General features: G+C 37.3%; 1 protein-coding gene across 1 annotated transcript in view; it reads right to left on the bottom strand.

Moving 5' to 3' along the window:
- The window catches only part of ERICH3 (glutamate rich 3), a 119,205-nt gene that overhangs the window by 68,179 nt on the left and 35,324 nt on the right, over positions 1 to 15,702 (bottom strand). The window contains exons 6-9 of the mRNA XM_024255348.2: positions 15,150 to 15,275; positions 11,509 to 11,580; positions 9,800 to 9,928; positions 4,754 to 4,912 (exon numbers count right to left, since the gene is read on the bottom strand). Coding sequence (XP_024111116.2) covers positions 4,754 to 4,912; positions 9,800 to 9,928; positions 11,509 to 11,580; positions 15,150 to 15,275 — 486 coding nt within the window. The remainder of the gene's footprint in view (positions 1 to 4,753; positions 4,913 to 9,799; positions 9,929 to 11,508; positions 11,581 to 15,149; positions 15,276 to 15,702) is intronic.

Genomic DNA, 15,702 nt, shown 5'->3' with positions numbered 1-15,702 from the left:
TTCTGTAGATGTCTATTAGGTCCGCTTGGTGCAGAGCTGAGTTCAATTCCTGGGTATCCTTGTTGACTTTCTGTCTCGTTGATCTGTCTAATGTTGACAGTGGGGTGTTAAAGTCTCCCATTATTAATGTGTGGGAGTCTAAGTCTCTTTGTAGGTCACTCAGGACTTGCTTTATGAATCTGGGCACTCCTGTATTGGGTGCATATATATTTAGGATAGTTAGCTCTTCTTGTTGAATTAATCCCTTTACCATTATGTAATGGCCTTCTTTGTCTCTTTTGATCTTTGTTGGTTTAAAGTCTGTTTTATCAGAGACTAGGATTGCAACCCCTGCCTTTTTTTGTTTTCCATTTGCTTGGTAGATCTTCCTCCATCCTTTTATTTTGAGCCTATGTGTGTCTCTGCACATGAGATGGGTTTTCTGAATACAGCACACTGATGGGTCTTGAGTCTTTATCCAATTTGCCAGTCTGTGTCTTTTAATTGGAGCATTTAGTCCATTTACATTTAAAGTTAATATTGTTATGTGTGAATTTGATCCTGTCATTATGATGTTAGCTGGTTATTTTGCTCATTAGTTGATGCAGTCTCTTCCTAGTCTCGATGGTCTTTACATTTTGGAATGATTTTGCAGTGGCTGGTACCGGTTGTGCCTTTCCACGTTTAGTGCTTCCTTCAGGAGCTCTTTTAGGGCAGGCCTGGTGGTGACAGAATCTCTCAGCATTTGCTTGTTTGTAAAGTATTTTATTTCTCCTTGACTTATGAAGCTTAGTTTGGCTGGATATGAAATTCTGGGTTGAAAATTCTTTTCTTTAAGAATGTTGAATATTGGCCCCCACTCTCTTCTGGCTTGTAGGGTTTCTGCCGAGAGATCCGCTGTTAGTCTGATGGGCTTCCCTTTGATGGTAACCCGACCTTTCTCTCTGGCTGCCCTTAACATTTTTTCCTTCATTTCAACTTTGGTGAATCTGACAATTATGTGTCTTGGAGTTGCTCTTCTCGAGGAGTATCTTTTGCCTTGCTAAATTGGGGAGGTTCTCCTGGATAATATCCTGCAGAGTGTTTTCCAACTTGGTTCCATTCTCCCCGTCACTTTCAGGTACACCAATCAGACGTAGATTTGGTCTTTTCACATAGTCCCACATTTCTTGGAGGCTTTGCTCGTTTCTTTTTATTCTTTTTTCTCTAAACTTCCCTTCTCCCTTCATTTCATTCATTTCATCTTCCAGGGCTGATACCCTTTCTTCCATTTGATCGCATCAGCTCCTGAGGCTTCTGCATTCTTCACGTAGTTCTCGAGCCTTGGTTTTCAGCTCCATCAGCTCCTTTAAGCACTTCTCTGTATTGGTTATTCTAGTTATACATTCTTCTAAATTTTTTTCAAAGTTTTCACCTTCTTTGCCTTTGGTTTGAATATCCTCCCGTAGCTTGGAGTAATTTGATCATCTGAAGCCTTCTTCTCTCAGCTCGTCAAAGTCATTCTCCGTCCAGCTTTGTTCCATTGCTGGTGAGGAACTGCATTCCTTTGGAGGAGGAGAGGCGCTCTGCTTTTTAGAGTTTCCAGTTTTTCTGCTCTGTTTTTTCCCCATCTTTGTGGTTTTATCTACTTTTGGTCTTTGATGATGGTGATGTACAGATGCGTTTTTGGTGTGGATGTCCTTTCTGTTAGTTTTCCTTCTAACAGACAGGACCTTCAGCTGCAGGTCTGTTGGAGTACCTGGCCAGCCATGTGAGGTGTCAGTCTGCCCCTGCTGGGGGGTGCCTCCCAGTTAGGCTGCTCGGGGGTCAGGGGTCAGGGACCCACTTGAGGAGGCAGTCTGCCCGTTCTCAGATCTCCAGCTGCGTGCTGGGAGAACCACTGCTCTCCTCAAAGCTGTCAGACAGGGACATTTAAGTCTGCAGAGGTTACTGCTGTCTTTTTGTTTGTCTGTGCCCTGCCCCCAGAGGTGGAGCCTACAGAGGCAGGCAGGCCTCCTTGAGCTGTGGTGGGCTCCACCCTGTTCAAGCTTCCCGGCTGCTTTGTTTACCTAAGCGAGCCTGGGCGATGGCGGGTGCCCCTCCCCCAGCCTCGCTGCCGACTTGCTGTTTGATCTCAGACTGCTGTGCTAGCAATCAGCGAGACTCCGTGGGCGTAGGACCCTCTGAGCCAGGTGTGGGCTATAATCTCCTGGGGCTCCGTTTCCTAAGCCCGTCGGAAAAGCAGAGTATTCGGGTGGGAGTGGCCCGATTTTCCAGGTGCCATCTGTCACCCCTGGAAAGGGAACTCCCTGACCCCTTGCACTTCCCGAGTGAGGCAATGCCTCGCCCCTGCTTCGGCTGGCGCACGGTGCACTCACCCACTGACCTGCGCCCACTGTCTGGCACTCCCTAGTGAGATGAACACGGTACCTCAGATGGAAATGCAGAAATCACCCGTCTTCTGCATCACTCACGCTGGGAGCTGTAGACCGGAGCTGTTCCTATTCGGCCATCTTGGCTCCTCCCTCAGTTCATCCTACTTCTATCTGTTGTACCTTCAAGAACTTTCAACATGTATATGCTTTACTCTTTAAAAAAGCAATAAGAGTTTTTTGAGTGCTCGCTACATACTCTGCAATGTACAGAATATTATTCTTCTTTAGGAGCTTCTTGTCTGATTTTATATTAAATCATTTTCATCATCAATGCCATTGAAAAAAATTACAGATAAGACATAATCACAGTATACTTTGTCTGTGAACATTACACTATAAGCTCCAATAAGTTACTTTTGTCTGTCTTGATGCCTAAAGCAGTACCAAGGCCATCATAAATGCTCAATAAATATTTACTAAAAGAAAAGTGAGTTTAGCTAGTTGACATTATTGTGGAATTTATCTCAATCTTGTCAGCACATGAGAGCTACCATTAGCTGCCTGTCTTTCAATAATACATACCCAAAAAACTTGAAACAGGAAAAGGCCCTGTAAAGATTCAATTAGTAAATCTATCCAGTGGCTCAGAACAGATTTGAAGAGCAACATTAAAGGAAAAAAAAATTGCTCCCCAGCCAGCAGAGCTTAAATAATACCTGATTGATGGTGTTCACATATCTAATGGGACAAAGTATTGATCAAAGTAGCATTAATAATTATGGAATTTAAAAAATAATATAATCACCTTGGCAAGCATGGAAAGTACCCATCCGAGTACTATCTAGGGGATAGGAAATCCTACTCATTGGACTTTGAATATTTCTAGTCCTAATGGCAAAGTTACCGCTGGAGGATACAGAGGGTTTTAGCCAAAGACCCTTGAGTTTTCTGGTACCTTTGGCTAGCCCATTCCCAAGATGAGATGGGTGTATCAGGCCATATAGGCCTTATACGATTAACATTCTATTACACTATCTCCCCTCATTCTGATTCCACGCTCACTAGGCAACTTTCTCATTGTGATTTGGCTTCTCATATATGTCTGCCTACTAGGGGATAATGCACTTCTTCTATAAGCCTTGACTATGACATCTCTTGGTGAATAAATAGCCTGTGAATATCACTGAGTTGCCTATTTTCGTTTATTATCTAGAGAAAAATGAGCTTGTTTTGAGTTCGTTTAGTTAGCCTGGACAATCTCACAAGATGTGACTATTCCTGGACCCTGGCTAAAACAGGAAATCTCTGGGTCTTCAAAGTGGAGACCAGAGCCTAGAAAGTGTCAAACTAATTGACATATGACTCAACAAGTTCCTGCCTAACTGTAAGCAGTCTTCCCTGGATGAAGCACCACCACTTTTGGATTAATTTCTCTTGGTTTCTAGGAAACTATTATTAAATTAACTGAAATAAGATTTATAAAAAGTGCTTCAGAAACTGAAAAGCATATTAAGTGGATTAATATATTATTATTTTTAGAGTTGTATTTATACTTTTACTGTGAAACACAATCACTTGTCTGAATTAATTTCTTAGTGTCAAGGTTATCTGTCAATTAAAAATAAAAATATCTTAATTTCATATACCTTGTGTTTCTTAAATGAAACATAATCATTCCTTTGAACATAATGACAATTGTACTCATGTCGCAGGTTTTTTCTTAAGCTGGCAAAATTTTCTTCATTTTAGAAAAATTAATAATACCTTCCCTAATTAGTGAATGCACTAATTCTTCCTCCCTATTTAAGTAACTCATGTTTCATGGTTACCATACCTCCTTCCTGTGCTCTATTAAAATAAGGGAAAATTATCTGAGATATAACCTTGAGAAGGTAGCAGAATCAAGCTCCTATGTGTGATAAACCCAGCATTTTTTAAAGATGGACATTCTATTCTTTCTATATTCAACCTTCTAAAAGTCAAACTTGAAGCAATTTCATACATTGATGGGAAAGTAAGTTGGCATGCAAATGCAAACCTATTCTTGGAAAGTTTCATTTTCTAGGTTTCATGCATTTAAAATTTGCAAGAAGTCAACACTAGGTCTTTTCTGATAGAAGTCATATCTGGTTCGGAAAAGTTTTCCCCTTTGTTTTTCAATCAGCCTTGTAAACTAAGGAGAAACCACCATACATTATTACCAATCTATTCTTTACTTTTTCACTCAGTGACACAAATTACAGGCCTTCCCATTTGAGTAAGACATAATTAATCACAAGTATGTAGTAAGTGTTTCATACATATACAATATAATTTTCACGGTGTAGATTTTAATAGAATATAATACCTTGACCACTGTAATAACCTATAATAATCTACTCAAAAATTAAAATATATTTATTGACAAAAATAACATTTACCCCAATGGGAAACAGAGCTTCATTTTCCAGCAACGAGGTTTTTGATCTGGACCTTGAAGTTACCTTTGGAACAGTTTCTACTGCAGGATTACTGGGAAGAGGCTGTAATCGAATTGGAGGCTGCATATTTCCTGGAGCAGTATATGGTCGAGGGGCTGTCTAGACAATTAGGGGAAAAATTCCATGTAAATTAGTATCTTGACATGTTTCCAGAACCAATTAATAACCCAATAAATTGCCTAGAGTAATTAATGGTGCCTTTTTACTGAACAGATTAAACTTTAATTATGTCCTTCCATTATACATACCCTTATGACCCAAAGTATTTGTTAAAACATATGGTGTTGAAGTCCTCTACATAACTAAATGCCACAATTATAGAGTATTCTAGACAAAGGAGAAATCCTCCATTACATTCCTGTATTTTCATTCATACTGCAAACTTGCTGACAATAACTAATTTATGCTCTTCATACAATGGCTTTGCTCAATTTAATGTTATGTTGAATAATGTTCCTAATTTAGGTGTCCAAACGGATATTATTGGAATGGACTCATTTCTGCCTAATGTCTTCAATATAAACTCTATTCTGAATCTTTTAAGCCTTAAGACTGGTGCTGAAGTAAAAGCAGACAGTATAATTCAAACAAAAGAGGAAAGGAAATGCATTACAATTTATTCAACGGCATCCTTGAAATACTAGGAAAACAAAAATAAAAAAATCGTAACCGGCAACTCTGGAAAATGTATATAAAATTGGATATGTTTTCTATACTAGATATTTTCCATTTGTCCCTCTAGATCTACCATTCACCTTTTCTGGCCTGACCTAGACTCTGGGGGTCACTCCTTTTGGGACTACACCCACTAACCTCAGGACTGCAGCTGGAGTCCACTAGTGACAGGCACTAGCAAGAGATGAGATTAGGGTCTTTCTTCTCCTTGACTCACCCTGCAGGGTCATAATGGGCCAGCTGGGTCCCTCTACCAAAGTCCACAGCTCCTACTGGGAAGCCCTCTCCCAGCTACAGGTACCAGCAGCTGGTTCTGGTGTCCAATTCCTCTGTTCCCCCATTAGGCCTGGGTGCTGTGGCTCCTGATATGCTGACCCTGCATGCTTAGCATCCCCAGTTGGTTTTCCTTAGCCCTGCCTACTTCTTTGCAAATAGCTTATTAAACACTTTCTAATTACACTGTTTGAGCCATCTGTCTGTCTCCTGCTGAGCCACTGACTGATGCATTTTCTAATCAAGAATATACTGCAGCAAATGCCAAAAGTGCTTGTATAGTGCATTAGAAGTGCTTTTGGGGCATTGAAAGAATATTGTTAGTTTAGTATAAAGATTAGCAATGTGGCTGGGTGCAGCGGCTCACACCTATAATCTCAACACTTTGGGAGGCCAAGGTGGGTAGAACACTTGAACCCGGGAGTTGGAGATTGACCTGGGCAACATGGTGAAACCTTGTCTCTACAAAAAATGCAAAAATTAGCTGGGTGTGATGATGTGCGCCAGCTACTCGGAAGTCTGAGGTGGGAGGTCACCTGAGCCCAGGCAGGTTGAGTCTGCAGTGAGCTGGGACTGTGCCACTGCACTTCAGCCTGGGCCACAGAGTGGGATGCTGCCTCAGAAAAAAAAAAAAAAAAAAAAAATTAGCAATGTGTCAAAAGTAGAATACATCAGACTTTTGACCCAACTGTTCTAACGCAATAAAATAGTAGAAAGTCTATCAAGAATAGTACATACATATTTAGGAAGGAGGATGAGAAGGGTGGTATATAAGTGACTAATGAAAAGGGTTTAATACATTAAAGAATGGTGAACAACAAATATTCAGCTCTGGAAAACTGTGTGTAAATACTTTAAAAAAAGATGATAAGGCAGCTCCTACTACCAAAAACCAGCCTTAGAAGTTAGGCTTGAGAAGCATGTCATATGTTGCTAAACCTCTGATTTTGTTAAGTCAACATTTATTGAATTCCTACCATAGAAACCGTGAGAACATAAAAAGTAATTTTTAATATCTAATGGTGACACAAAACAACTAGTGTCAAATGAACCACACAAACACTGCCAAACAGACAATAAAATACCTGAGACCAGAACTTAGAAGTAAAAGTTCTTAGAATCTTTAGGGTAAGCCAAAGAGGCTAATACAACTTAAAGTTCCACAGAAGCAGTTAGATTTTATTCCAATGGTAAACAAGAGAAGAAAGTGGATAAGCAGAGAAGAAGGATAAATTTGAATATCCAACCAGGAAGAAAGCTGGTTGTGAGCAACACATGGGAAGAGTAGCAAAGATAATATTCCCCAATATCTGTTCTCTTTTCTTCACTGGGAACATGGTTATTATGAATAAAGATGACATTTCCCAGCATCCTTTGTAATTCTGTGTAGATGCATGCCTCAGTTTTGGCCAATAAGATGAGAGCAGAAGTGACACATGAGACTTCCAGGTCATGTGCTTAGAAAGAAGATATGTGCTCTCACTTTACCCCTCCCCTCTGGTGAAATATCCCAATGGTGATATACCATCTTGGCCTTTATGGATAAAAGCAACACCCTAAGTTTGGCAGATCAGCAACACAAAAGGAGTCTGGGCTTTTGATGACTTCACAGAGTTAAGACAGCATACCAGCTGAGACTCATGTATATGCTGAGACGGGGAGGAGACCCTTTTGTTTATGCCAATGTTATTATATTTACAGTTTTCATACACAAACCTATATCACAACCAATATGAGAAGCCAAGTGGATTGACTAAAGCAGGATTTGGTTTAAAGAAACAAAAAATAAGCCTATATGGTCCAAAAGGTAAAAGGTCTTAAAACCCACAAAGAGAAATTAGAACAGAGGTTTCTGAACAAAGGAATCAGATCACCCAAAAGAATTCTTTTGAACTTTGTAAAACAAACATGCCTCAAGGATCTCTCCTGTCAAATAATCCAACTGAACACAAAAACTTGGAAAATCTATCGTAGAAATTTAAGAGAACAGTTTACTGCAAACTAACATGATCTATTGGCTGTTGTGCTCTAAATTTTACTTCCCTACATTTGCATATAGATATTCAGTTAGATGAATGTGGTAGTCAAATGTTTAACTGATTACATTTATCTCTAAAAGCAAATCTGCACCATTAACTAACAGCTGTGCGCTACAAATTGTTGTAGTTCACATCAGAAGCCACCTTAAATTCACTATATTTTAAATTGTGTGTAATATATTTTCTTGGAATAAATATGGCATTGTAGCTTAACATTCTGAAAACCATACCAGAATATGAATTGAAATTAACTACCTGGTGATTACTTAGCTTAGCTGAGCATTTCTAATTCTTAGTAGAAGATTAGTGTTGGTGAATGTTCCAAGCATATGCAGAATTAGCTGAAATGATTTTCCATAGTTTTAACGGGAGTGGTACAGCTAAAAATCTGTATACTATTTTGAAAGTTTAGGTTACCAAGGGCACTAACATTGTATTGGATGCTTTCCTTAGTCACTTAAAAAAGTTAAAAAAGAAAAAAAAATCAATGGCAATATCTCAAAAGGATTATTATCTTCATCTCAGGGACACTTGGAGATCATGAGTCAAATTTAAAGAATATGTATCCAGATGGAAAAAAAAGGGAGGGGGATTTGGATTTCTGTAAAATGGGACCTATTTAATTCCAAGATCACAATAGGTATCCCTTACGGTGCAAAAGCATCATCAGGGCGGGTCACATGAAGAATCCTGGCTTACCAGACAGAAAGGTTTTTGAAGCTGGTGTCAGTGTTTCCTGTAATTTTAAAATTACTTTTTCACTCCTACCACATTAAGATCTGCTGGATGTATCACAAACTATTTATTGAAGGTGTTCAGCTGGAAAATTGAAAAGAAAGCCTTTCAAGGATTTTTCCTCTCTGAAACAGGTGGGAAGACAGAAAACAGCGCTTGATTGTTTCTTTTGTTTCACTCAGGTTAAGCTTTTGAGAGTCTAGTGAATTTGCCATCCAATAAAAGAATTTGTATACATATATATTCAAATCAAACCTGGAAATAGGGTGACAACAAATGAAAGTGGTTGCTTTTCATCATTTGAGCTGTTCATCAAGAAATGTCAAAACATATTTACCCTTTGAAAAATGTCAAAGCTTAACACTATATATGATGAACCTACTTCAACAATCTGTGAAAGCATTGCAATTTCTCCATAAATATTTTGCAATTCAGAAAAAGTACATGTTAACAAGGAAATATATTAGCCTACACAAAGCAAGAATAAAGACATAATCAAGCAATTTATTTACAACTTAAACCATCAACCTCCAGCAAATGTTTTATAAATCTTTTCCTGTATCTATATTATTTCAAGGTACTTTACCTTCCCTCAAGCAAACACCACCTTTAGATTAGAAATGAATCAACCTGGAATAAAATATCAGTGTTTAGTTTCTTCAGATAGAATTTCTGTACATTTAATTATTTTTATTTTAGAGTATGTGCACAGACTTTTAATAAAAGAAGCTCAAATGTTAGTATTTAGCCCAATATGCTACATGGTACCATTGAATATGTACAGATAAGGTGGAAGTAGAGGAAGAGCAAGAACAAAATCCAGAGGTCAGAAAATATAGAATATGTATAGTGGTCCCATTTTGCTGCATTGAAGGGTGCTAAAGAGTAATCATGCAGAAAAAATTTGGAATAGCTAATTTGAGGTCATATGGTTTAGAGTCTTAAATGTCACCTGAGAGTCTGAGCTTTTCTGTAGGGAATACAGGCCAGGGAAATTATTTGGGTATGTAAGTAACATAAGTAATCTGGACTTCCAGAAAACTAATCTAGCATTAACGAGCAAAATTGATTTGGCAGTAGTGATATTAACTAGAAGTGAGATATTCAGAAGAGACAGAGTTGAACAGATATAAGACTATATTTTCATTCAGTAGGACTGGCAGCATTATGGAGACATGCTCCCAGAGAGTATCCTTTCTGAGAATAAGAAATAATAAATTAATTAGCTGGGATACTGCATGACAAAGTGTTTAATATTACTCACCAGTGCTAATGGACAGGAATGTCCTTCATCAACCAGAACACTATGGCCACGATTAGTCTTTGGGCCAACTGGTGGGTGGGGAGATAGGATTGGCATGTTATTTTCAACAGACCTTCTTGTGTGCTCTCCCTAGAATAAGAAAGCAATTTAGCAAATAGATGCATAGTTAGTAATCTAGGTTAGATTATGAATGACATGTACGAAATACTATATGACTAAAGAAATTCCTTCTCATTTCTTCCAAGAGTTACTTTTGTTAAGGAACTAGGTGTGGTGGTAAAAGGCAAGAAATTGAGTCGGCTTTAGTTGTGCTCAAAGAAATAACTGAAAAAGCAGTGTATCCTCCATTTTAGCAATAATATTTGTTAATTTGCTTCAAGCAGATCACTACAAAAGGCATAATGAGCTTTACTGCTGCGATCAGTAGACTACCAGAAATAGTACTTTTCTATCTTAGAAAATAAATAATTCCATTAGGCAAAAAGTGTCCCATGTTTTAAAAAATGAGAGCTAAAATATATCTTGTGCCAAATTCAGTAATAAAGTGAAAATTGTTCAAATAAAAATCATATGAAGAGGCACAAGGGTAGCAAATCTCTGACAATGCTACAATATGCCCATGTACTTCCTTTAGTGGATCTGGCTACCTGGGCAAGGATGAATAACACACAGCAGCTTTTCCTGCTTCATGCAGTGTGAGTGACTCTTTTTTTCCAGTAACCACATTTTCTCCATCAACATTTCAGCAGATAAATTATAGAATCTATGACTTAGTCCTTGAGGTAGGGCAACATTGGCGAAGTTGGATTAACCACAAATCTCTACACACCAACTCTTTGATCTTGACAAACTGACCCATCTTCTGTCATTTGAAAACATTTTTGTAACAAAATCATCTTCTCACCCTGATAAAATAGACCTGAGTCCATCAGGCAAGGGTGAAAAATTACTGTCTTTTATGGCAAGTTATTCTACAGAAGCTTTACAAATATTCATCAGTTTGTGAAACGTATCTTAGGCCACACATTTGTAATACTACAGTACACAGAAAATTAAGAACAACATGTGATTACAAATGACTTAAGAAACTGAGTAAAACTGCCAACCTAAATGGAAATTTTGAATTTAACTGAATATCTCATCTCTTGATTCAAGTTTATATTTTCCTGGGTTCACTGCAAAGAAGATATATTTAAAAAATAGAAAACAAACAAGGAATTTTAAAATGTGTTTTACAAAATCTATACTTTACCATGCTTTCTTTTGCTAAGAGGATCCTTTCCACCATATATTTCCAAGGGTCACATTCAAATGAAAATGTGTCATTGTATCATTCTTAAAAAGCCCTGTTTTCCATCAGGTTGGAAACATTACCATCCATTTTTACCTTCTTAAGACACAAACTAAAATCCCTTGGCCTCTATCACAAGAATATATAAAAGCAAAATTTCAAGAACATTTTCAAGTTTGTCTTTGAAAGTTTTGTGCCTCATTAAAATTTATTTTGTACAAACAGCTCCTATTTTTGTCACAGTCTTCTGTAATGATGATGGCTAAGATTAGGCTTGGTGGAACCATCATTGACTTCAACTATGTTTTAACCAAAAGTAAAGTGTCCCAGGGAACTGGAATCATAGTTTCACTGGTTTTTTTTTTTTTAAATCATAGAATAATACTATGAAGTAATAGAGAGTTATATAACTCCTTACCTTAAAGCTCTGGATTCGCTCCTTCCTAGCTAAGGTCTCCAATTTTTTTTTTATTTCAAGCTGATGGTAACGCTAAGCATACAGGAAAGAATAAAGGAGAGAATCATATCGGTTATAGCAAAGACCAGTTTAGAGGAAAATAATTCCAACAGCTAACTATATTCTCAATTACTCCTCTTGTCATTGAGATGGAGAAGAATCATCTGCATCAGTGCACAAGTGGGAATATAAATTGGTGCAACTATTTGGAAATTCCATTTTGAACATATATTAAGCAGTTAAAAGTGTTCATAACTTTTAACCCTTAAATTTCACTTCTAAACCTGTGGGAAATCTAAGTAATTTTAAAAAATGTCTTATGCACAAAGATGCTATGTGAAATATTTTTTTTCCTTTTTCTTCAAGGCAAAAAAAAATGCAGAAACAATATGAACTATAAATAGAATGGCTATATTTCTGGCACATCCATATGATGGAATAAAATATAATTGATCATTTAAATAAGGTTCATACAGATTTTGTTTAAAAAATGGACAATGCACATAATGCAGGATAAAAGCAGGATACAGAATTTCACAGAAATACAATTTAATTTATCAAGCTCATATTGTGTATCTGTCCCTGTGCTAAGAAGGTGCTTCATATACATTATTTCTTCTTGAACAACTCTAATTGCCAAGCCACCCTATTTTACAAACAAAGGCACTGAGGCAGAGGATAATGAACTTGTCCCAGGTCATATACCCAGCCAGGGGAGGAGCTGTAATTTCAACCTTGGCCTATCTGACACTAACTTCCTGTTTTTCGCTTGTTTTTTCACAAAACCTTGTTGTCCCTGTCACAACATAGTATGAGTTTACTAAGGTAAAAATACGAATAGAAAAGAGACTAGAAAGAAATGCATGTTAACAGCAGTTGTCTCTGAAAGGAGGAATTGTATGTAATTATTTTCCTTTTTTATGCTTTTTCCCCCCAAGTTTTTGTAATATATTATTCTATAATTTAAAAATAAGCCTCACGTAAAAATAATCTGCTTAAAAGGCAAATTGAAATTAATTAGACATATTTGAGAGTGTTTTATTTATTGGCCCTTTGCAAAAATGTTTCCCCTCTGTTCTTGGTTCCCTCCTGCTACCTTAGGAATCCTGCAGACTCAATAATTCCCTATCATCAATCCTCTTCTTAACACTTCCCTTTCCTCTCTCTCTTCCTCTGATCTCCTACCCACTTATCATCAAACTGTTCAATTCACTATCAACCTTTTCCCACCTTCCATTTATTCCCAACTCACTGTAGTCATCCACATCTACTGACTTGCCACTTCCCTACTGCTGAAACTACTTTTGCCAAGTCCACCGATGTTTTTGTCTTCTGGGTCAAACCTAATTTCCTTCTGTTCCCCCAGTGCTCATCTTATTTAACCATTCTGCAGCTTGTGAGAACCTTCCAACTTCCAGGACTCCATTCTAACAGGCATATTTTTGACCACTTGAAGGTTCCTTTTCAGCCCACGCTGTTGTTCTTGATCTGCAGTGCACATACCTCCAACCAGGTGAGAAAATCTTTCTTCTGAGCTCTTTCTTCTCCCTCACTCCTTTGCATTCAGTCAGCTTAAATCTTTCTCCCACTTCAGCTTCTCTGTAGACAGCTGCATCTCCCAGCATTACCACTACTGCTATTAGCCTACACCCTTTGGCAATAGCTTTCTAATTGACCTCCCATCTCCAATCTTTTCCAGTTCATTAATCCATCTTCCACATTTTTAGCAACATCATCTTTCTAAAACAGCTCTGCTCATTTCTTTTACTCCCCTGCTGAAAAACATTTCATTGCCTCATCACCTACACCCCAAACTTAGTTGAGAATTTAAGGCTCTCCAGAGACTGGGTACCAACTTGTTGGAGAGTGTCACTTCCTGCCACTCCTGCCAACTAACCCACTGTGCAGTCTGGCCTCAGTGAGGGTTCCTTTCCATCTACTATGTCCTTTCACACCTCTGCAACTTCTGAGGTCTGGAACACCTTTCCCACATTTTCACAGGATCCCTCACTCAGTCTTCAAACAGCAAGACCTCTGTTCAGTTTCCTCTGACTCCCACAGAGAAAAGTCATCCTCCTCTTCTTTTCTGAACTCACTCTATTTTTTCCTCTCTTCTAGCACTTAGTCACATTCTACAGTATTTTTTTAAATCCTACCTTGCAGCTTCAACACTCAGCCTCATACTGGCACATGGTAAACCTGCAATTAGGGCTTGTTGCATGAGTGAATGCATGAATGTGAATACAGCAGTATTAGCAAGGAGCATCAGCATAAACTAAATGTGAGACAAATGTGACAATTTAAAGATAAATATTGTTTGTTCTATTATATTTGTATATTATTTATTCTATTATGTAACAATTATGTTATTTAATATATTACATATTAACATTTATCTAAAATATTTATTCAAAACTAGGAATCCACAAATATTTAAATAATAGCATATTCAACAGTTATGATGTGTCACAGTGTGTTAAGTGAGATTTTGGAAAACTAGACTTCAAGGATTAAGGCTAACAGAGAACTCAGTGCCTATTGAGTAAATTTGAAACAAGGTACTAATTTTATGTTTTATTAATTTTATTTATTGTTTTCACAGAAAAATTACAGCTAATACTTTTATAAGCAAGAATTTAGGGCCAAAAACAACAATTCTATGTAATTCATGGACACGATATGAAGCACAAAGTGAATTCCTAAATTAACAGATCATACACATCTTAAGTGAACACTTCATCTACCTAATGTAGCATAATAATAAATATTATCAGTGGCACTAGACTTAATATTGGTTTACTGATGATTCTACAGTTGTTCATAAATGTTTACTGCACTCACAGGTCAATGGTTTTATGAGCCAAGTTTTCTGATTTATTGCTTATATGGTCAAGCCAAGAAGTGACATGCTTTTTCAGAGACTAAAATGGTGTTGATGCTTGAAACTACAAGTTCCATGGAGCAAGGCTGAAATAATTTATCAAATTAGCTAGATATCCCATTAAGATACCCTGTCAGATTAAAAAAATATATTGTTGATGCTTGGTTTGTGCATCTATGTTGACCAGCGTGACCTACGGTAGGAGGGACAGCAGATGTTAAAATGCCTATTCCTTGAAATGTAACATACGGCTGAGCTTCGGAGCCTTAAAAGAATAACAGATCTGAAATAATTCATGGTAATGGAATTACTGATATTTAAACAGATGTCACCTTTTTTAGCAAATGGAAATGGAGGTACAGATGGTGAGGGCTGGTATGTTTTAGAGTAGCCATTGTAAATGAAAAATCTACATTTGGAAAATTAAATATCACAAAATATATAATGATGTCCATGTTTTTCTCCAACTGAAATGAAGAAAAGCTTATGCTAGACTTCTGGCTTCTGGCTACCCAGAGAGATATTGAGTATTTCTTTGTTTCATTTTCTTTTTTAATGAAATGCAGAAAGAATATCTCTTTTTCTAGGTAAAAATCATTATTAATTATCATATTAGACAAAATCAATTACAAAGAAAATAGTAAAGATTTATACCTCCATCTTCAGTGATGTGGAAGTAGAAAAAAATAAAATAAAATAAAACGTAAGTATATATTTTTACCTCCATATCAAGAACTTTATGAAAAATTGCCTGGGCTAAGCATTCCCGGATATATTTTTGATGATCCCGCTTCATAATATTTAGTTTATATTCTTTTTCAGAAAGTATTCTTCCACTTCTTGTGATCTGTCATGAATAAATAAAACATACATAGAAATATAAAATAGAAAATGTGGTGTTAGTTTCCAAAAAAGGGAGGCTGGAGGGTGGAGAAGACAGACAGACAGACAGACACACACACACACACACGCACACGGTGGGTGGAGAGAGAGAGAGAGAGGCATTGGGGAAGCAGGGAGGGAGAGAGAGAAAAAAAAAAGAAAGGGGAGAAAGAGGGAGAGAAAGCATCAGTAGCTTTTAAGCCTAAAGGAATATATCACTATGGTTGATCAACTTTCACTTTTAATGAATATTTCATGAGGCAAAAAGGAGAAAGGCAGTCTCATATACCCTTCACTGTGAAAACACACACAGGTGGTACACTTGACGTTTAAAACAAGATTTTCATCACAGTAACAATTTTCCCTTGATGGAACCCAGGTGTTCTTTTCAT

Source organism: Pongo abelii, chromosome 1, assembly GCF_028885655.2.
Source record: "Pongo abelii isolate AG06213 chromosome 1, NHGRI_mPonAbe1-v2.0_pri, whole genome shotgun sequence".
Lineage (NCBI taxonomy): Eukaryota > Metazoa > Chordata > Mammalia > Primates > Hominidae > Pongo > Pongo abelii.
The sequence above is the reverse complement of the archived record's forward strand: the minus strand, read 5'-3'. Positions and strand labels throughout refer to the sequence as shown.